Source organism: Sciurus vulgaris (assembly GCF_902686455.1).
Source record: "Sciurus vulgaris genome assembly, chromosome: 12".
In the NCBI taxonomy this organism is placed as follows: domain Eukaryota; kingdom Metazoa; phylum Chordata; class Mammalia; order Rodentia; family Sciuridae; genus Sciurus; species Sciurus vulgaris.
The window spans coordinates 38,801,978-38,824,566 of NC_136473.1; the positions used below are offsets into that span (position 1 = coordinate 38,801,978).

Here is a 22,589-nt window from a genome sequence, read left to right on the forward strand (position 1 = left end):
ACTGATTTCATTTCCTTTGGGTATGTACCCAGTAGTTTATACAAAGTAGGCTTGTACCCATTAGTAGATCCATTGCTGGATCATGTAGTAGTTCTATTTTTAATTTTTTGAAAAGAATTTCATACTGCTTTCCAAAAAGGATGTTCTAATTTACATTCTCACCAACAGTGTGCAAGGATTCCCTTTTTCTTCTGAAGTGAATATTGTGGTTTTGGTTTGCATTTACCTGATGTTTAGTGTTATCAACACTTGTCAGATGTATAGTTTGCAAATATTTTCTTCCATTCTGTAGCTTGTCTCTGTGTAGAAGCTTGTTAGTTTGATATAACATATTTGTCTATTTTTGTTTTTGTTTCCTGTGTTTTGTGGGGACATGTCAAAAAAATTCTTGTCTATTCTAATATCTGTTTTTGGTGTTGGGGTCCTACTTTACCCCTGAGCTACATTCCTACTCTTTTTTTTTTTTTTTTTAATTTTGATATAGGGTTTCACTAAGTTGCTGGGGATCTCGCAAGTTGCTGAGGCTGACCTCAAATGTGGGATTCTCCTGCTTTAACCTCACTAGAATTACAGATGTGTGCCACTGTACCTGGTTCATTCCTATCTTGAAACAGTTCCCCTTCTAGTAGTTGTAGTAGTTTCATAGTCTTCCATTTAAGTCTTTACTTCATTTTGAGTTGATCTTTGTAATTGGTGAAAGACAAGTGTCTACTTCATTCTTTTGCATGTAGATATTCAATTTTCCCAGCAATGTTTATTGAAAAGACTGTCCTTTCAACAATGCATGTGTTTAGCATATTTGTTGAAAATCAGTTTGTTGTAGATATGTGGATATAGTTCTAGGCTCTCTAATCTCTATTTTGTTCCATTGATCAACCTGCGTTTTTGTGCCATTATCTTGCTGTCTTGATTACTATAGCTGAATAGTATGTTTTGAAGTCAAGCAATGTAATGTCTCCTGCTTTATTTTTTTTTGTTCAAGATACCTTTGACTGTTTGGGGTTTTCTATATTTCCATATATATTTTGTTGGGGGAGGATACTTGGGATTTAACCCAGGGGGTGTTTTACCAGTGAGCTATCCCCAGCCTTTTTAAACTTTTACCTTGACACAGGGCCTCACTAAGTTAGACTGACCTTGAACTTGGAATCCTCCTGTGTCAGCCTTCCAAGTTGTTGGGATTACAGATTCCATGTACATTGTAGTCCCCCCCCCACCACCACTAACCCCAGTCTCTGAAGAATGTCTTTGGTATTTTGATAGGAATTTCATTGAATCTGTAAATCACTTTGGATAGTAAGGACATTTTAACAATATTAATTCTTTCAGTCCATGAATATAGGATGTCTTTCTCTTTTTTTGTCTTCTATAGTTTCTTTCATCAGTGTTCTATGATTTTCTTTGTTAAAAATCTTTCCCCTTTTTGGTTAAAATTATTTCTAGGTTTTTTTTTTTTTTTGGTAATGATTATAAGACAGGATTGATTTCTGTTTCAAATATTTTGCTTTTAACATAAAATAGTGCTACTGATTTTTGTGTCTTGATTTTGCATCCCGCAATTTTGCTGATTTTATTTATTTTTATAGTTTTTTTCTTTTTGGAGTTTCTGTATAAAAGATAATGTCATCTACAAATAGTGACAGTTTATTTTTTTTCCAATTTGAATGACCTTTATTTCTTTTTCTTGCCTGATTTCTCTGACTAGCTCTTCTAGGACTGTGTTGAAAAAAAGTGATGAAAGTGACCATTCTTGTTTTGTTTATGATCTTAGAAAGCATTCAGCTTTTCTCCAGTATAATGTTAGTTGTTTTATTGTAAATGGCCTTTATTATGTTGAAGTACTAAAATTTAAGCCACCAGTAGTATATACCACCAGTATTGATGAATTTGTGTATACTTATTAAAATTAAAGTATTGGCATGTTTAATTTTATTATCAAAGCTTTATATGACAGTATATATTATTCAGCTGTGATATGAAAATTTGTTTTTAAGATTTACATGTCCTTTTAAAAGTGCTTTATAATTTCATTAGGCCAATTAAATAGTAATATTTTGGCATATTTCCATAGATATTTGTATTCTCAAGAACATTTTGTATTATACCCTATTTCAGTGATCGTGGTGGAGAAGACCCAAACCAGAAAGTAATCCATGGGGTTATTAACTCCTTTGTTCATGTTGAACAGTATAAGAAAAAATTTCCCTTAAAGGTAAAGAAAACCTCCTTTAAAAATGTTATCAGATCTTTAATTTCTTAAATTATTTGTTCCAGTTTTTGACTAATATGATTTTAATTATTTTATTCAGTTTTATCAGGAAATCTTTGAGTCTCCCTTTCTGACTGAAACAGGAGAGTATTACAAACAAGAAGCTTCAAATTTATTACAAGAATCAAATTGCTCACAGTATATGGAAAAGGTAAAAAATAATAACACGCACCATGTTATATACCTTCACGTATTGTATATCTGGCATATTTAACATAATTTTTTTGTTAAAATGTTCTTTGGTGAAAAAAGGTTCTGTTTATTTGATCATTTACTCTGAGTTATCATAATACACGTCTATTGGTAAGCCATTGCTCTTGCTGTAGTTTTTTCCCCTGAGGAAAATGCTGTTCTAGTTCCCATCATGCTTGATAAATCCTGATTGCTTATCCTTAAGCAAAATTTTGCTTATCTGTAAAATTAATACATGCATCCAGTTTTAGGGAAATAATAGGTTTTTGTGCTTGGTGATTTGTTTAGGAAACAGCATAAGTACAGAAGTTAGGTGTTTGGATTTTACTATTATTTTAAATGGTAGGGAAATAAGATAACTGTAGATAGATAACTCTTCTGGTCTGTTAAGTTCTTGGGAGGCTGATTATGAGCAGAAAACCTCCAGAAAGAATCTTAATTAATCAATAAAGCAGCCAAATAATCATGTTTAAATATATACTTTTTTTTTCAGTATTAAAAGTTATAAATGTAATCATCAGAAAGATACAGTGACTTTTTGACTTTTTTTTTTTTTTTTTTTTTTTTTTTGTGGGTGGAGGTGGTTACTGGGAATTGAACTCAGGGGCACTCAACCTGAACCACATCCCCATTTCCTGTTTTGTATTTTATTTAGAGAACAGGGTCTCTCTAAGTTGCTTAGCACCTCGCTTTTTGCTGAGACTGGCTTCGAACTTGAGATCCTACTGTCCTAGCCTCCTGAGCCCCTGGGATTACAGGCATGTGCCACTGTGCCCTGGGTACATTGAAATTTTTAATCAGGTTTTAATTTGAAGTGTTGGATTCAAGTATTTTATTATCTGGATAAACTTTTGTTAGTTGGTTTCACCAAGAAGATAAATATTACAAGTGGACTACCTATAGTCTAGTCTCCATAGAACACAGGTCAAACAAGAATCATCAGTGCTTTCTGATATAATGTTATACCGTCCACAAAACCTAGAACTAGAAGTTTTGAATTAATTAGTTTTCTTACTGCTTTTATCACTAATTAATTAGTTTTGGATCTTGAATAAACAATCTTAAGACTTTTGCCTCCATCCATTAAGTACAGGTTATTCTAGCTAAGTGGTTCTTAGCTCTTAGCTGTTATTGCATCTTAAACTCTTATTAATTTTCTAGATCCCAGTTCAAAGAAATTGCACCACAGAGTATCTTAGATGCATACAAAATCTTGTTATAACTGACTCAAAAAAGAGGACATGGCAAATGCTAGAAGCACTTTAGATGTCTTATCAGGAGTTGAAAGAATAGGTATAGCTCAGTTGAAAGAGCACTTGCCTAGTACATGTGAAGCCATGGGTCAATCCCCAGCATCACACACACACACACACACACACACACACACACACACAAAAGAATAGTAAGCAGAATGTGGTATACACGTACAATGGAATATTATTTGGTCTTAAAAAAGAATGAAGTACTGATACAAGCTATAACATAGATGAACTTTGAAAGTGTTAATCCAGACCCAAAAAACAAATATTGTATAGTTCCACTTACATGAAATATTAGGCAAATTCATAGAGAAAGAATGCAGATTAGAGGTTATTTGTGGGAGATCATATGGGAAGTCATTGCTTAATGGTTATAGAATTTCTGTTTGGGTTAAGGAAACACTTCTAAAAAACAGACAGTGGGGATGGCTATGCAACTTTATAAATGTAATTAATGCTACATGAATTGCACCTGAAAATGGCTAACGTGGCAAATAAGGAAATATAATTTCAATGTGATTTTAAAAACATTGTGTATTAATATTATATTAACATACCAATTACATATTTTAAATTGTTAAATTATATCTCAAAGTGCTAAAAAAATTGTAGGGCATTGAAACTAGGTTCAGAAAATGGTTTTTGATAGTTCATTATAGAAAATGGCAGTAAACCATATTTACCTCAAATGCTGAAGTCCTAGAATTGATCACTATGTATTATGCTAACGAACAGACTCTTTAGTATAGCCCTGCCCCTTTTCTCTGCTCTAGTTTTGGCTTTTCCCCCATCTACCAATGGTATTATGGCTATTTGAAGACCTGTATTGAGCAATCCAACCTAATCTATCTTTCCTTTGATATGCACCTCCTTTCCCCAGGTTGCCATTATTTTACTTCTTCCCTTCTTTGATCCTCCTGCAACTACACTCTAATTCCTGTTGCATTTAGTAATCTAGTAAACTGTTTAAAGTCACATACTATGCCATAAGTCACTATTAGGTTGAATTGTTGTGGCGATGGTACTGGGGTTTAAACTCAGGGGCACTCAACCACTGAGCTACTTCCCCAGCCCCTATTTTGTATTTTATTTAGAGACAGGGTCTCATTGAGTTGCTTAGCACCTCACTTTTGCTGAGGCTGCATTGAACTCGAAATCCTCCTGTCTCAACCTCCCTAGCTGCTGGAATTACAGGCAAGTGTCAACATGCCCAGCCTAGGTTTAATTTTTAAGGGCTATTTTTAATTGTATATTGATCAAAAGATTTTTTGACCAAAATGACTCTCAGTTGATTAAATATGTGATGAAAACTTTTTAATCTAAGTACCTTCTTGCTGATCCTTAATTTCAATGACTGCCCTGAACTTTGACTTAATGGGACCCTCCACAGTCTTGAGCCTCATTTTCCTTGAAAGATATCTAATCAGGTGTCCAGAAATGATTTCCCTTCCCAGCATCACCAGGCAGCCCAAGTTTCACATAGTCAAATGTACATAATTCCATGAGACTAGTTAGGATCAGAGACATCACATAATGTCTTCTGAGTCTATATACTTGTATGTATATGTGCCATGCTAATATAAATTTCATCATAATATTGGTTGTTTTGTGATTAAATTAGTCAAATTCTTTGCATATCATTCTTATTAGTTAGTTATTAATGTTGACCAGAGTATTGCTTTGTACCTCTTTTTCTTTCTTTTTTTGTGCATGTTGGGGGCAGGTAATGGGGATTGAACCCTGGGGCATTTAACCACTGAGCTACATCCCCAGCAGCTCCCCCTGACACAGTTTTGAGACAGGCTCTCACTGAGTTGCTAAGGGCCTCACTAAGTTGCTGAGGCTCTCTTTGAACTTATGATCAGCCTTCCTAGTCTCGGATCACAGGCATGCACCACCATAGCAGGCTTAATGCTTTTGTAAAAGTCTTTTTTGTTTTGTTTTTGTGCTGGGAATTGAACCTAGGTCTTTGTGCATGCTAGGTAAGCAGTCTGTCATTGAGCTGTGTCTCCAGTCCCATAAAGTCTTAATTGACCTATTTGATTCTGATTAAGGATGTTTTGACTTTTAAAATTTTTAATGAAATCTTTATCATAGTTAATGATCATGTATATACTCTATATGTTTCCATTTTGTAAGAGCAGAAACCAAGGTAAATTAATTACTTGATGTAACTAATTTTAGTTTGGTAGTTAAATATTCATATAGAAACCAAATATTCTGGTGTTTATTAATCATTACCAGCTTTTCCTATTGCATGCTAAGTTTCCATATAACATGAAGATTAGGGTTAATAAATAAAGACAGTAGGCAGACCATTTAACTTTATTCTTTTTATAAGACTGGTGGAATGTGGTGAACACTGGTAGCTTAAATAAAACTTTGAAGTGATTTATGGTTTGTGGGTTTAAATTAGTATGTAAACGTTATTATCTTTGCTGTGTTTTATAGAGCCATTAAAATTTTAGCTACCTGAATGACTTACTGATGTTACAGACTTTTCCTTGCAGAAACTTAGTAGTTTATTATTTTAAGAATATATTTTTATAGGTTCTAGGTAGATTAAAAGATGAAGAAATTCGATGTCGAAAATACTTACATCCAAGTTCATATACTAAAGTGATTCATGAATGTCAGCAACGAATGGTAGCAGACCACTTACAGTTCTTACATGCAGAATGTCATAATATTATTCGACAAGAGAAAAAAAATGGTAAGTGATAGCAAACATAACTGTGAGTAGAAATTAAAGCATAAACCCACTCCCTTCGCACCCCCCATCTCCCGTGCAGGGGATTGAACCCAGGGCCTTGTGCTTGCCAGACAAGCACTCTACCAACTGAGCTATATCCCTAGTCCCAGTTTTAATATCATCTTCCACCCCCACTTGTATTTAAATCGTATATTTTGATATCTTTAAAATATTCCATATACCTTATTTGCAGATTATTACTGCATTTTGAAAGACCTTTGGAAAAGTTTATTTTCAAAAAGTATATTCTAAAGTCAAAAGAAAAACTGGGAAAATGTTTGTATATGTTGTATATCACAGAATCTACTTTCTTTAATATATTAGTTCCTAATTACACTGGGAATAAAGGCAAAGACTATGAAAAGGAAATGTGGGTAGATTTTAAATATGTGAAGAGATGCATACTCAATTCAAAACAGGGGAAGTAAAAAAATAAAAATATAGTGTGATACTACCACATAATTGTAATTATCACCAAAAAAAAAAAAAGATTCAGAAGAAGCGAAAATAGTACTAAGAATTACGGAACAAATCAAGCGTGGTGGCGCATGCCTATACTACTAGCAGCTCAGGTGAATCGCAGGTTCAAAGCCAACCTCAACAACTTATCAGGGCTGTAAGCAGTCTTATGAGACCCTGTCTCAAATAAATACATAAAAGGGCTGGGATGTGGGCTCAGTGGTTGAGCACCCTTAGGTTCAATCTCTGGTACCATACACAAAAAATATTATTGAACAGCAAGTGAATAAACATAAGACATGTATGCCAGACCTCTATAGAAAAGTAAACATTGATGAAAGCAACATTAATTTATAAACCCACTGCAATCTAATGTAACCTCCTCCACCTTGCCACTTTTTGTTAAATTCTGAAAATTGTCCTCTTGCCCTAAGAATAGCCAAGATGATCTTCCCTCCTTCCTTCTTCCCTTCCTCCTCTCCTCCCACCCCCCTCCTTCCCTCCTCCCTCCTTTCCTTTCCCTTTCCTTCCCCTTCTTTCCTCCCTTCCTTCCTACATACCAACCCAGGCAGGCTTTATCACTGACCTACATCATCCCTATTTTGAGATCCTTCTTATCCTTCTTTAGAGACAGGGTCTCACTGAGTTATTTAGCACCTTGCTGTTGCTGAAGCTAGCTTTGAACTCTCAATCCTCCTGCCTCTGCCTCCCCATTCTCTGGGATTACTGGAGTGGGTCACCATGCCCAGCTCCAAGATGATCTAAGAGCATGCTAGAAAGACTTTTACAGGATAGCAAGACTTACAAAACCAAAGTCATGCAGTAAGGCATTAATATAAGGATAGGCAGATAGACCATTGAAGTGAAACAGCCTAGAAACAGACCATGCATATGTAAACACTTGATAAAGTCCCTCAGCAACTTAGAGAGATCCATTCTCAAAAATAAAAAGACCTAGGGATGTAGTTCAGAGGTAAAGTGCCCCTGGACTAAATCATCAGTACCAAAAAAACAAACAAAAACCAGGTAGTTCCACAGAGCAGTGAATGAAAGGGAGTCTTTTCTATACATAATGCTGAGTCAGATATTGGATATCCATTTGCTAAGAAAAAGAAATTTGATCTCTACCTTATTCACCATATACAAAATCAGTTCACAGGTGTTTTTTATCTACATGTGAAAGGTAAAACAGTAACACTTCTAGAAGATAATATAGGGGAGTATCTTTATAACTTTATGGTAGGGAATGATATTTTAAATGGGACACAAAAAGCCATAACAGTTGAGGAAGGATTAATCTAGTAGACTACCTTAAAATGAAAAACTTTGGAACATGAAAAGACCATTAAAAGACAACCAGAGCATCAAAAACAGTCATAGGTCAGCCAGGTGTGGTGGCGCCTGCCTGTAATCCCAGCAGCTCAGGAAGCTGAGACAGGAGGATCTTGACTTCAAAGCCAGCCTCAGCAACCGGCAAGATGCTAAGCAACTCAGTGAGACCCTGTCTCTAAATAAAATACAAAATAGGGCTGGCAGTGTGGCTCAGTGGTTGAGTGCCCCTGCATTCAATCCCTGGTACTGACCCTCTGCAACAACAACAAAAAATTTTAAAAAAGGACAGTCATAGGTTAATATAGTTGTAGTGAATGGAAAATATTTACAACCAGAATATAACTGGACAAAAACTTCAACAGGCATTGCAGAATAGAAGCTATACAAATGGTCTATACACATAAAAAGGTATTTCAATCTCATTAAATTAGGGGAATGCAAATTCAAACCACAGTAAGATATCAATATATCTTTATAATTTGATATACAATTTAAAAGAATGAAAATAAGTATTTGGAAGTCTGTAGATATCAGGATTTTGTTGTGTACTGGAATGAGAGAATATATTGATAGAACCACTTAGAAAAACTGATACCACTAAAGCAGAATATGTGCATATTCTATTATCCAGCAGATCTTCTAGGTGTATAACTCCTACCCCATGCATGTAGGTATTTACTGAAAGATATGTACAAGAATGTCATAGCAACATTATTTGTGATAGCTCTAATCTGGAAGCAACTCAAATGTCCAGTAACAATAGAATAGATAAATACAGTATATTCATATAATGGAATATTACAGAGAAGTATAGAAATGAACAGATTAATGCTAATTACAGCCTATATGATCCTTATAAGTATTATTTTGAACAAAAGATGACTAACCATGGTAGAATGTGTGATTCCATTTTTACTGAAAGTTCAAAAATTAATCTATGATTTAATAGTCACATCAGGGGTTACCTTGGCAGAGGAGCAAGAGTAGCAACTGGGAGGATGCATAAAGGGAGTTTATGGGTATTGGTTAAGTTGGTTTCTTTTCTTTTTTCTTTTTTTTGGGGGGGATTACAGGCGTGTGCCACTGCACCTGGCTTAAGTCTGTTTCTTAACCCTGAGTGTGATTATATGGGTGTCTTGTGTGTTAACTTGTGATAATTCACTGAATTGTACTCATGATTGGCATACTTTTCTGTTTTTGTATATACTTCAATAAAAAGTTTAAAATTAAAATCACTACATTGAGACATTATTTTTCACCTCTCATTGTCAGAGATTAAAGTGTTTGATGATACTTTCTTGGCAAGGGAATTTCCTGTAAATGGCATCTCTGTTTTGAAGGGACTGCCTATATGATCAACATGGTAATCCCACTTTTCAGGATTTATGCTACAGATATTCTTGCCCATATACAAGATCATTAATATCAAGAGATTGAAAACAATCTGAGTTTCTGTCGTTTTAAGTAAATGTAATATGTGCATATGATGAAGTACTCTGCAATTTCAAAATATGCGGAAATGCTCTATGTACTAATATAAAATATCTTTAAGTTAAAATGTTTTGCGGCTGCAAAAATGCATAAAATCCATTGTACTCTTTGTATAAAAAGGATCAGGGTGAAAAGCATGTATGTTTATATTAATACATAGAACATGTATATGTATATTTTCTTGAATGTGCATACATCTTTAGAAGGATAAAAAAACTAACATTGCTTTCTTGTGAGGAGGGAGACTGGGTGGCTGGGAGATAAGACTGGATGGGGTTAGGGGGATGTTACCTACATACTCTTTTGTACTCTTGCATTTTGAGCTAAGTATTACCTACTAATTTTAAAATATCCAAGAATTTTAATAATTAAATTTATTTTCCTCCTCAGACATGGCAAATATGTATGTCTTACTCCGTGCTGTGTCCACTGGTTTACCTCATATGATTCAGGAGCTGCAAAATCATATCCATGATGAGGGCCTTAGAGCAACCAGTAACCTTACTCAGGAAAATGTGAGTTATGTATAAGGAACTGGAAAGTTTTTTTTTTTCTTATTCATATTTATCTGAGTTTTTCTTTTGTTAACAGAGGAAAGAAAAAGTCATCAAATAAAAATAACTTTATCTAACTGTTTTAAACCTAAAATTTGTCAAACCCATTTATTTAAAACCATTGAAAGAGATAGGCTGCTTCTTAGCCATACTGATGTTCACTTGACAGTTAACTTCTCACAGAAAAATTTGGCTGTTTGTACATGTTTCTTTGTAATTGGCAAATTAAAAGTCTTCCCTACATAATATTTGCTGTCCAAAATATGCTAGGTATTATTATCCCTAATAATACCTTCTCAAGAGTACTTTGTGAACCAAATAACAATTTACAAATTGCCTTTCTTTAAAAAATGTTCTTACTATGTTAGACTGCCTTTTTGTTATTATTAGTATTGATTGACAATAAGGTAAATATAACATGGAATGGCATTTCTACCTTAATAGAACTGTATGCTCATCATCTTTAACATAGTTATCTGTGTATGGACATCTTGCTTAAAAATGCTTTTTAGATGCTGATTATTGGTGTAGTAGATTTGTCTTTAGCAAGTAATAATTCTTAGTTTTTACATCTTGCCATGGTAAATCATAAGTTTTCCGATTTTGTGGACTGTTGTGTTATTTAAGTTTGTTATTCTGTTATTTAATAGGTTTCTTAGTTTTTATTATTAGGTTTATAGAGTCAGGGTATTGAATGACATTGAGCATAGAAGAATGGAGTCTGGTGTCACGGCTAGAAGATGGGAATGTAACAGTACATTTGTAGCAGACTCAAGTCAACTAACTTTGTTAAACCTTAGATACCAACTTCTCCAGTTGTCTCCATTCAGAGGGAAACTCATTTTTGCACTATTAGCTTTTCTTTTTTCTTCCCCCTTCTGAGTATGTAAGGGGTTATACAGTCCAGTTCCAGGGGTATCTAGTCTTAGAGATGCTGGCTTTTTCCACTGTTCTCTCTCTTTCAGCTCTTAGTGACCTTGCAGCTAGTCTTTGTTTATATAATTCTCTATGAAAGTGATAGATCTGATATTTCAAAGATTTATTCTATTACCCTTAAGATACTATGTTCAACATAAGAGAGCAATGTGCTTTTGGTTGTTTCATTTGAGAGAAGTGAATGACAACAGTGAATTTCAACAGCAAAGTTTTAGATTTCTAAGACCATTGTAACTAAAACTTTCTGAGGTGGAGGAGAGCAGGAGCGTGTGTGTGTATGTGTAAGAAACAGGAGAGAGAAAGGGAGAGAGAGAGAGAAGAAAACATAATTTGCTTGGGGTAAACATTACTCTTAAGTCTTTAACAACACTAATTGTATTATTGATTTTTTTTTTAAAGGTGGTTTTATATTTTGTATTTTATATTTAAATTTAGATGCCAACACTATTTGTGGAGTCAGTTTTGGAAGTACATGGTAAATTTGTTCAACTTATCAACACTGTTTTGAATGGTGATCAACACTTTATGAGTGCATTGGATAAGGTAACTTTTTAACATATATGTATACATATTAGATGTATATAAAATTCTCTATCATTTATTAGGCAGTGCCAGGATTAGGCTTCTAAATAGGAGATTTTTGATCTGGATGTGGAGATTAACCTTAAGGAACTAACTTAAATGTGAAAGTTGAAATAGGAATAACATAAGTTTTAACTTATTAAATGAATTGTTAAACTGAATGCCTGTGTAATGTCCTATTATTATGCTATATAAGCAGAATTGCCTATTAACTAGTATATTCTGAAAATGCATGCATAATTTTAATATTCTTCAATACTGATTATTTCTTCACATGTAATATGTAGGCTATTTTAAATAATATTTGAATGGGGAAAATAGTTCACAAACGTTATTATCTGGATTGGAAGTTTGTAAGGTTTTTTAAATAGCATTATTTTATTTATCTTGTGTTCAAATTTTAGTACTGAGTTATAACGAATACCTGGTAATAGGAATGGGGGCTTTGTTTGCTTTTGGACATTTGGCAAGGCAAGAACATCATGGTGAAAGTATGTGGTGGAGGAAACATACTCACCTCATGGCTAGGGAAGCAGGGAAGAGTTTCTCAATATCCCTTTCAAGGGCATGCCCCCGTGACCTAGCTGCCTTTACAAGGCCCTACCTCCTAAAAGTTCTGCCCCCATCCACCAGTGTCACAGGCTGGCTACCAGGTCTTTAACACTTGGCCCTTGGGGAACATTTAAGATTAAATCATAACAGATGGGTTTTTTGGACATCAATTATAGCATATATTGAACCACCTGAACTTTTGCCCTATTAACTGGTATCTAATTATGCACCTGTTTTCTATTTAGGCCCTTACATCAGTTGTAAATTACAGAGAACCCAAGTCTGTCTGCAAAGCACCTGAATTGGTAAGTTTGATGGTTGTGTAAATATAGTTTTAAGAAAAGTCAGTATTTGAAAAGGAAAGCTGAGCAGAATCTCATTAATTTTTGGTAGCATTTTTTAGAAAAAATAGATTAAAAATTATTATCTACATCATATATAAGTTAGCATTTATGTAAGGAGCACAGTAGGCCATGTACCCTTTCTTAAGAAATAACTGGAGGAAAACATTTCATTTTACAAAGTCTGGGTTTTAAAGTGTATCTGCTTTAACTGTGCACTGTGGCATATGCCTGTAATCCCAGAGGCTCAGGAGGCTGAGGCAGGGAGGCTTGGCAAGGCCTTAAGCAACTCACTGAGAACCTGTCTCTAAATAAAATACAAAAAAGGTTGAGGATGTGGCTCAGTGGTTAAGTGCCCCTACGTCCAATCCCTGGTATTCAAAAAGAAAACAACAAAAAAAGAGTATCTGCTTTGAAATAATTTACATTGTTTTCATGGAGATTTTGTTATATCTGAAATTAGAAGGAAATCTGGCTGGTAAGTTGTTGGTGACTTTTAAAGGAAACTTGCTTCCAAGGTTATTCTTAGATTTTAAAAAGTCATTGTTCTTTGTCAGAAATTACAGAACTTCTCAAAATTTCACCTAGATGTTCTTTCAATAACATATTATTTTTATCACTGTTTTGTCAGTATTGATTTGATTTGTGAATGTTTTGTGTTTTGAAATTTACCTTGCCACATATATTTTATTTTAGTTCATGTTCATGATTTTTAAAACATTAGAATGTCAAAGATCCCATCAGTTGATCTTATTTTGTATTGTTGCCACTTTACCTTCTTTGAGGCATGATAAGTCCAGAAGGGCCCTTTATAAGATATATTATCAATTTCTATTTGAGCTTGCGAAGTACTGTGACAACTTACTAAAGAAGTCAGCAAAAGGGATGACTGAGAATGAAGTAGAAGACAAACTTACAAGTTTCATTACTGTTTTCAAATATATTGATGATAAGGATGTTTTTCAAAAGGTAAGTTATGAATAGAATAGTTTTGAAATGAATTAACAGCTTTGTTTATTTTTGAATTTAAAATCATTAGAAAGGAAGTAACTTTAAAATTTTTTCTTTAATATAGTTCTACGCAAGAATGCTGGCAAAACGTTTAATTCATGGGTTATCTATGTCTATGGATTCTGAAGAAGCCATGATCAATAAGTTAAAGGTAATGTAAGCTTTGGACATACCAATGCCCTAGAACTTATTCCACTAGTACATAAAGATGTTTATTGCAGCATCATATGTAATAATGGGAAATAATTCATAAGTAGGTACTGGATGGTTAAATGTATGCTGGCGTATTCATATAATGGGAATATACAATTACTGCATTAAAAAGGATTAAATGTCTGCATGTATATTGATATAGAAAGATCTCCAAGATAGTATCTTTAAAACAATTCATAATATACTTACAAATTAATTTACCAAAATATTCCTTTTACAAGTATTAGAGTACAGTTGAACTTCAGTTCATTGTACATCATTGTAACTCATAGAAATAAATTTTTTCATCACTTCATAGCTGATATTAAAAACATGTCTTAAATGTCCTCCTTTTTTAATCGAATGTGACTGGAATATTGCTGGTAATCTTTCACATATATTTGATGCTCTGTATAAACCAAAAAGATATCTTACTAGTAGTAATAAAGCATTTTATAGTATTGAAATAGTTATGTGGATTTGTATGAGTTTATATATTTAAAATTAATATTTTAAAATGATTTCATAATTATGTATTTTCACTTCTACTTTGAAAAGGAAAGAAATTTTTGACGTTTTTAATAGCTGCTTGGGATTTTAAATAATATAGGCCTTGGATGTAAAAGCATATGTGCAAGGACCTTTAAGAACTAATATTAGCAATTATTAATCAGTGTGACTTATTATTTTTATATTTGAATCTTTTTAACAGCAAGCCTGTGGTTATGAGTTTACCAGCAAGCTACATCGGATGTATACAGATATGAGTGTTAGTGCCGATCTCAACAATAAGTTCAACAATTTTATCAAAAACCAAGACACAGTAATAGATTTGGGAATTAGTTTTCAAATATATGTTCTACAGGTATGAATATGTGTTTTATTATTGGCATTTATGAATCATTTCAAATGCTGAAATAAAGGATCAATAACTGGGTACCTCATTACATTCATTTCAATTGATGGATTATGGCTTCCATAGTTACACTGATTTGGAATGAAATGTGCTATGGTAATAATACTTCTGAGTTTTATCAACATTTTGAGGAAGGACAAAGGGTTTAACTATTTAAACATTTTATAAATATTTACTTTCAAGTTAGACGTTGATCTTTGTTTTTTGGGTTTTTTTCCCTTCTAGGCTGGTGCATGGCCTCTTACTCAGGCTCCTTCATCTACATTTGCAATACCCCAGGAATTAGAAAAAAGTGTACAGATGGTAAGTTTGCAGGACATACATTAACAAACCAAAGGAATTTTAGTTTTGCATGCTAAGAACATGCTATACACTGACCTACACTCTCAGCCCCTTTCATTATTTTCATATTATATCACTTTCAGTATTTTCCCTAAGTCTTAATGGCTTATGTGCCAGAAAAATATATTTACAAATTAGAGACTGTGTCCTTTAGAAAGAATAAATTATTGCATTTTCTAGTATCAAAACTAAAATGTTGAGGGTATCCAAATAGTTCCTTATCACAACGTATCTCTTATTCTTAGTAAATCTAGTATCTGTCCTTAAGCAGTTTTAAACTTAGAAAATTTTGATATTAGAAGAAAGTTTAGAACAAGTATTTAAGAAAAAAAATCTTAATTCCATTTTTCCATTTGAATTTTGAGCCATTTGTATACATCATTTATCCCTTATAATATTTTTATTTCTTCCCTGTAATTTAGATAAATGTATGTGGAATGAGAAATGATTCCACAAGAAAAAAATGTTCTTGAAGCTAGAAATTCAAGTAAAATTGCTTTACACTTTGGCTAACTAGAAATCCTAGAATGCTGACCAAAAAGTTTTTAAAGAAACCATGGAGAACATCTTAAAAAAAAAAAAAAAAAAACTGTTTGTATAATTCATATAACATACCATTCACTCATGAAAGTGTCAGTGATTTTTATCAAGAATACTTAGGACCTGAAATCTTTCAGATTTTCCCCCCACCTGGATTTTGGAATATTTGAATACCAAGATATCTTGGGGATGAAACCAAGTCTAAACACAGTTCATTTATGTGTCATATATACGTTATATGCATGACCTGAAGACACTTTTATAACAATGATTTTAGTATACCTGCATTTTGACCACGACCCACCATATGAAGTTATGTGTGGAATTTTCTAGTTCTGGTATCATATCAGCCTCAAAAAGTTTCAGATTTTGGGTCATTTAAGATTTCAGATTTTCAGATTAAGAACATTCAACCTGCATATATGCACAGAATTGGGCTACCATTACCATAATTTATTTTAGAACATTTTCAATGCCTAAAAATTGCCCCTAAAGAAAGCCTCTATTTATTAGCAGTTACTGTTCATTTTCCCCTAACATCCCTCCTCCTTCTACCCTAGGCAGTCTGCTTCATGTCTCAGAATTTGCCTATTCTGAATACCTCATATGTGGGATTAAATCACAAGGCCCTAAGCAATTTATTAAGACCCTGTCTCAAAATAAAGGGCTAGGTAATGTAGCTTAGTGGTAAAGCACCCCTGGGTAAAATCCCTAGTACCAACAACAACAACCAAAAAAAAAAAAAGGCAATATTTTATTTTTGTCCCCCTCTCCTTTTTTTTTTTTTCGATTTTTTTTTTTTAGATGTAGGTGGACACGATATCTTTATTTTATTTATTTATGTGGTGTTGAGGATTGAACCCAGTGCCTCACACCTGCCAGGCAAGCGCTATACCACTGAGCCATAACCGCAGCCCTATTTTTGTCTTTTAAAATAAAGATTATATAAATAAACAGTGTGGCCTCTTGCATCATAATTCCTGGTTTCAGATGTTTGTTGTAAGATTAAATATGCTTTGACTTTGGGAAAGTAACTTTTTAATATTCTGTTAAACTGATAATTGTATTACCTTAGAACATTGAACGAATGAAATGAAATAATCCATGTAAAGCACTTAGCATGGTATGTAGTAAATAGTAAAATGGCAACTGATAGTAGAAATTATAGTTATGGTGGTAATAGTAGAGGAGGGTAGTATTACCAGCTGTAGATTTGAGGATAGCACACACAAGTAGACTTAGAGAACAGTAGTCAAATTTGGTACATATACCTCCTTTGAAGAGACTATGGCACATTCTGTTTTATAAATAACGAAGAAGAGCATCCATCCATTGGATAGTCAGAACATGTTGTTAGGTTATTAAGTGTTTTGAAGTGGTAAACTAGGTCCCTGGGGTAGCCAGTAAAGCATTTTGATATACTTGTGACTAAGCAAAAGAAAGAACATTGACACTCATTCTTTGACAGTCTTAAACCTTACTTCTTTTTTAATTGAAATTTTACTAAAAAGTCATTTGGAATGAATCAGTCTCTTTCTCCATAATTAAACCGTACCTCTTTTGAAACCCTGTTTCTCCAGTTGAAATTAATGGATTGGGTACCAGCAAAAGCAGTTTTCTTTTAACTTTATGTCTTTTTCCTTCTCTTGTTAAGTAATTATTTTCCAAGAAGAGTTTTTAATTCCTTGAACTTTATTAATTTATGACCATCATCAGGTTTTAGTTTCCTCATTTACAAATTGGAAGTATTTTCCTGACTATAAAATTATGATTTCAAGACTTTTTCTCTCAATTTGGATTCCCTGTAATTACCAGTAGAGGGAGTTTATCCATATGTTTTGTTTTTATGTATTTTTATTTTTTACAGTGCTGGAAATTGCATTTAGGACATTGGACATGCTAGGCAAGTGCTCTACCACTGAGCTAAGCATTTTGTCCCTATCCTTGTATTTTTTCTCCTAATCCAAGTTTTTAACTATAGAATTAAGATCATTTGTGTACTTAAAGGTATACGTTTTTCACATATAAATTAATTCATTTTGCCTTAGCAATGGTTTGTATTTTTTACATCTTAATCTTAAATATAGCCATTTATCAAAAATTACTTCCATTTTACACATAAGTATCTTAAAACTATGTAAATAAAACTGTATACTTGAAATTAATTTATTTTTCACTTGAAACCAGTAAATCTTAATCATTATATTTTTTGAACCTAGTTCAGAAATCTAAATAATATTAAAGAAATATCTAGTGTTTATTAATCAGCTATTAGAGATGTATAAGTTTATTGTATATGAAATGTCAGTTTTCAAGGCCTTTTGAGTTTTAATTAATAAACCCTGAAATGGTATGTGAAGAATGCTGTCCTTTAGCTTGCTTATATATTTATTTTGGTACTGGTGATTGAACCCAAAGGTGTTTTACCATTGAGCTACATCCCCAGCTCTTTTTAAACTTGCTGAGGTTGCCCTTAACCTTGCAATCCTATTGCCTCAGTCTCCAGAGTTGCTGGGATCACAGGTGTGGGACACCATGCCTGGCTTACTTGTTTACTTTAAAGTGAGAAGTTTAGTCACCATATATTTCTTACTATTAAACTTTGACAATACAATTACTTAACGATATAATCTAAGCAAGTTCTTGCAACTTTTTCTTTGTAGTACAGATGAAATAATAATCCCATTTGTAGCTGAGTCTTTTGTTCTTGACTAGTTGCACATGTGAGATTCTTTAATCAGATTTTAATCTTAAGAATCAAGGAATATTTCCTTTTGGCATACATCATCAATAAAACCTTATTGAGTAGTACTAGTTGCTAGGAGTATAAAGAAGTAAAACAATTTTAGAGCTTGCAGTATACATCTTGAAGCTAGTGCAGCACTTAAATGGTTTATAGAACATTTCAAAGGTTGAGTTTCTCATTTCTAAAGATGTTTTAGGGACAGGTGCCATGACCCATGCCTATAATCTCCAGTAACTGGGGAGGCTGAGGCAGGGGGTCACAAGTTCAAAGCCAGCCTCAGCAAAAGTGAGGTGCTAAGCAAGTTAGTGAGACCCTGTCTCTAAATAAAATACAAAATAAGACTGAGGATGTGGCTCAGTGGTCAAGTCTCTCTGAGTTTAGTCTCTGGTACCCAAAAAAAAAAGAAGAAAGGAAGAAAATAAAAAAAAGGGGTTTGCTTTTTGTCCATAAATTGTGTTTTATGGATAAATTATGAGTTGTATATTGTAATTGAATTTTATTATCACTCTAAGAGGTTATTAATTAATCCTCTTCTGACATACTAGTTGTCTGGATTAAAAGCAGGAAGACAGTTCTTAAGTATCCCAGGTGTCAACCATTTCCTATTTATCATGTATAGGGTTTGATGAGTGTGATGGTAGAGGAGGATGCTCTGCCACTGGAGGGAAGACATGTTCAATAAATTTCAGCTTCCCAGAACTAGATAAACTTGGAATAAATTGCTGAAAGAATTGACTGATTCTTTTGGTTAGAGCTTTAAGCTTTTCGCTATAAGGAGTGATCATAGGGTAACTGATAGATGAAGTGTTGCTGACTGCTTTATTTAAATTTATCTTTCAAAATATATTTGATATGCCACTTAAAGTTTTAGGTATGTTATATATGGCACTTCATGCTAAACGTGTACAATTCTGAACTTTTACTTGAATACAATTGTTTATTTTTTAAGTTTTATAAATAAATCAAGTTTTTATCTTTTCATATTTCAGAGTCATTTTCCCATTATGTTATTTACTTGCTCTTTCTTGTTTTTCTTTTCTTTTCTTTTTTGGCACTGGGAATTGGAACCCGGGGTCTCTTGCTTTCTAAGCACATACCCTACCACTGAACCAAACTCCCATCCCTGTAAAAGATATGAACTCTTATTTTTGAACTCATGTCCAGTAATTACACATTCAATCCAGGGAAGAAGGTTTTAAGATTTACCTACATTAACAGAACATAAAATTTAATTATTCATAATAATATCAACAAAAGAATATTCAAAGAGAAGTACTTTGAAGCTTTCTTTGGATTAGGGTTTAGATGTAGAAGTGAAATCATACATAACACTTTGTAGGGTAGCCACACACCTCTTAATTAGTCTGCCACATCAATAAGAGTATTCGTTGGCAAATATGAGATAATAAAATTATGACATTTTTATGTTGAAATGTATGTGATGGTACCTTCAGTCAGTCAGTAGAATTTATAAAGTCCAAATTAATATTGTTCAAAAATAATGACTCACTGACTATGTCATTTCTAAATTTATACCAGAAGTAATATTTCTTAGTGATATGGTTTAGTGGAAAAACCTGAACAAGGTTTTCAATTAAAAGAGCTTGGGTGTATTGGTAACATTATACTGGTAGTAATAACAATTTACTGTGCAGCAGAAATGATTCCAGAAGAAAAATAACTGACAGTGTGGCTGTTTACCTTTGTGCAGGCAGTTGGCTAAGTTATTCTGCCCCTGCCTAAGCCCCTCCCCTCTTTTTTTAAGGAAGGAGAGTCTTGCTGTGTTTCCTAGACAGTCCTCAAACCCCTGGGCTCAAGTAGTCCTTCTGCCTCAGCCTCTGGAGTAGCATGCATGATTGTGCTTGGTTACTATGATTTTAATGTCGATGCTTGGATGGAGTACTTATGTATGTATAGGAATGTCACAATGCAAGGTGCTGCTATCCCAGGCACAAAAAAAAATAAATAAATAAAATTATTTTGCAAAGATTGGTGGTTTTATTAAACATGTTGTAACATTATATCTCAAAAACAAACAAACAGAAAAAAACCCTGAGATAATATTTGTATGATCTTTCTCAGGAACTGCACAGATATGTTTACTCATGTCTAAAAATGACAAGGTATATCAGATGGGCTAAACTGTCTTCTAACATGAACTTTTTAAAAACATTTTTAGTATGAGATAACTGGAAAATAATTTGATTTTTTTTTTTCCTTTTTTTTTTACAGTTTGAATTATTTTATAGCCAGCATTTCAGTGGAAGGAAACTTACATGGTTACATTATCTCTGTACAGGTAAACTACATTTAATATAACTAGTTTAATGAAATTTATCTCATATAATTGTGTTAACACAGAAGGAGATTTCTTGTAGCCTAATTTTAGTTTTTAACCATTCTTCCTCCATCTGCCTTTCTAGTTGCTATACAAGCAACTAATAATGAAGTTCAAGTACAGTGTTTTTCTTTTTTAGTGGTCCTGGGGATAGAACCCAAGGTCTTGAGCATGCTAAGCAAGTGCTGTACCACTGAGCTACCATGCCTTCACATGGTACAACACTTTTTAATAGTATTTCATAACTCTGCTGTTTATAATATTACTGTTTTTAAAGGAAGTTTCTGAATTTCATAATGACTTACTACATTTCTACAACCAACCACTTTTTATAGACATTAGAAAATTTATTTAGAAACAGACTTGATGGGTCAGATAATCCTAAGAAACCTGTTTTCTTAGTATACCAGGTATCCTTAGAAATTTTAATAACTCTTTACAGCACCATAAGGAGATCTATAAGGAGATTTACTTGTTACATTGTAATGAACTGCTATAAAAAATGCTTTTTTGAATAAGTCCCAATTAATTTTCAATAGATTCTAGTTTAAGAAAAATTTAATCACTCCCTAATAATTTTCTTTGCTGCTTTCTGGAAAAATAAGGGCTGACTTATTTATAATAGGGTTAATATCTATATGATTGAACACTTTGTGCACTTGTGCTAAATTGCCTGAATACTTAGCCAAAGCAAACATTCACATTTTCTTTTTGACAAACAGTGCTTTGAAAAGTGCAGTCAATCAACTTTGCCTCTGTGTGAAAAGGGTGAATGTGTTAATATCTCTCAAGAAATGGTACAAGGAAATTGATCAGATGCCATAACCTTTCATTAGAAATTTTTTTTCTCCTCTTACCTATGACAGATTTCATCTAAGTAACTGTTACTTGCTATTTGTTTGACTAATTTATACCTTGGACTATGATGGCTCATTATGTTAGTAGTACATATTGCATTATCTGCACAAGAGTATTGAACAAATTGAGCATTCTGATTTTTAGTACTCTGGAATAAAAAAAAACTGTTTCTTTTTTTTTTTTAATTGTAAACAAATGGGATACATGTTGTTTCTCTGTACATGGAGTCAAGGCATACCATTTGTGTAATCATAAATTTACATAGGGTAATGTTGTTTGATTCATTCTGTTATTTTTTTTCCTTCCCCCTCACCCCTCTTTTCCCTCTATACAGTCCTTCCTTCCTCCATTCTTGCCACCCTCCTTAACCCTAACCCTAATGCTAACCCCTCCCACCCCCCATTATATGTCCTCATTCGCTTATCAGCGAGATCATTCATCCTTTAGTTTTTTGAGATTGGCTTATCTCACTTAGCATGATATTCTCCAATTTCATCCATTTGCCTGCAAATGCCATAATTTTATCATTCTTTATGGCTGAGTAATATTCCATTGTATATATATACCACAGCTTCTTTATCCACTCATCAATTGAAGGGCATCTAGGTTGGTTCCACAGTCTGGCTATTGTGAATTGAGCAGCTATGAACATTGATGTGGCTGTATCTCTGTAGTATGCTGATTTGAAGTCCTTTGGGTATAGGCCAAGGAGTGGGATAGCTGGGTCAAATGGAGGGTCCATTCCAAGTTTTCTAAGGAATCTCCACACTGCTTTCCAGAGTGGCTGCACTAATTTGCAGTCCCACCAGCAATGTATGAGTGTACCTTTCTCCCTACATCCTCGCCAACACCTGTTGTTGTTCATATTCTTGATAATCACCATTCTAATTGGGGTGAGATGGAATCTTAGGGTGGTTTTGATTTGCA

At 33.5% G+C, this 22,589-nt stretch overlaps 1 protein-coding gene across 1 annotated transcript in view; it reads left to right on the plus strand.

The window, feature by feature from the left end:
- CUL2 (cullin 2) overlaps positions 1 to 22,589 on the plus strand; it is an 81,579-nt gene that overhangs the window by 47,163 nt on the left and 11,827 nt on the right. Inside the window, 11 exon segments of the mRNA XM_079107715.1 lie at positions 2,116 to 2,212; positions 2,310 to 2,420; positions 6,271 to 6,433; positions 10,145 to 10,269; positions 11,680 to 11,787; positions 12,624 to 12,683; positions 13,560 to 13,688; positions 13,795 to 13,881; positions 14,635 to 14,787; positions 15,064 to 15,141; positions 20,699 to 20,765. Of these exon segments, the coding sequence (XP_078963841.1) occupies positions 2,116 to 2,212; positions 2,310 to 2,420; positions 6,271 to 6,433; positions 10,145 to 10,269; positions 11,680 to 11,787; positions 12,624 to 12,683; positions 13,560 to 13,688; positions 13,795 to 13,881; positions 14,635 to 14,787; positions 15,064 to 15,141; positions 20,699 to 20,765 (1,178 nt within the window).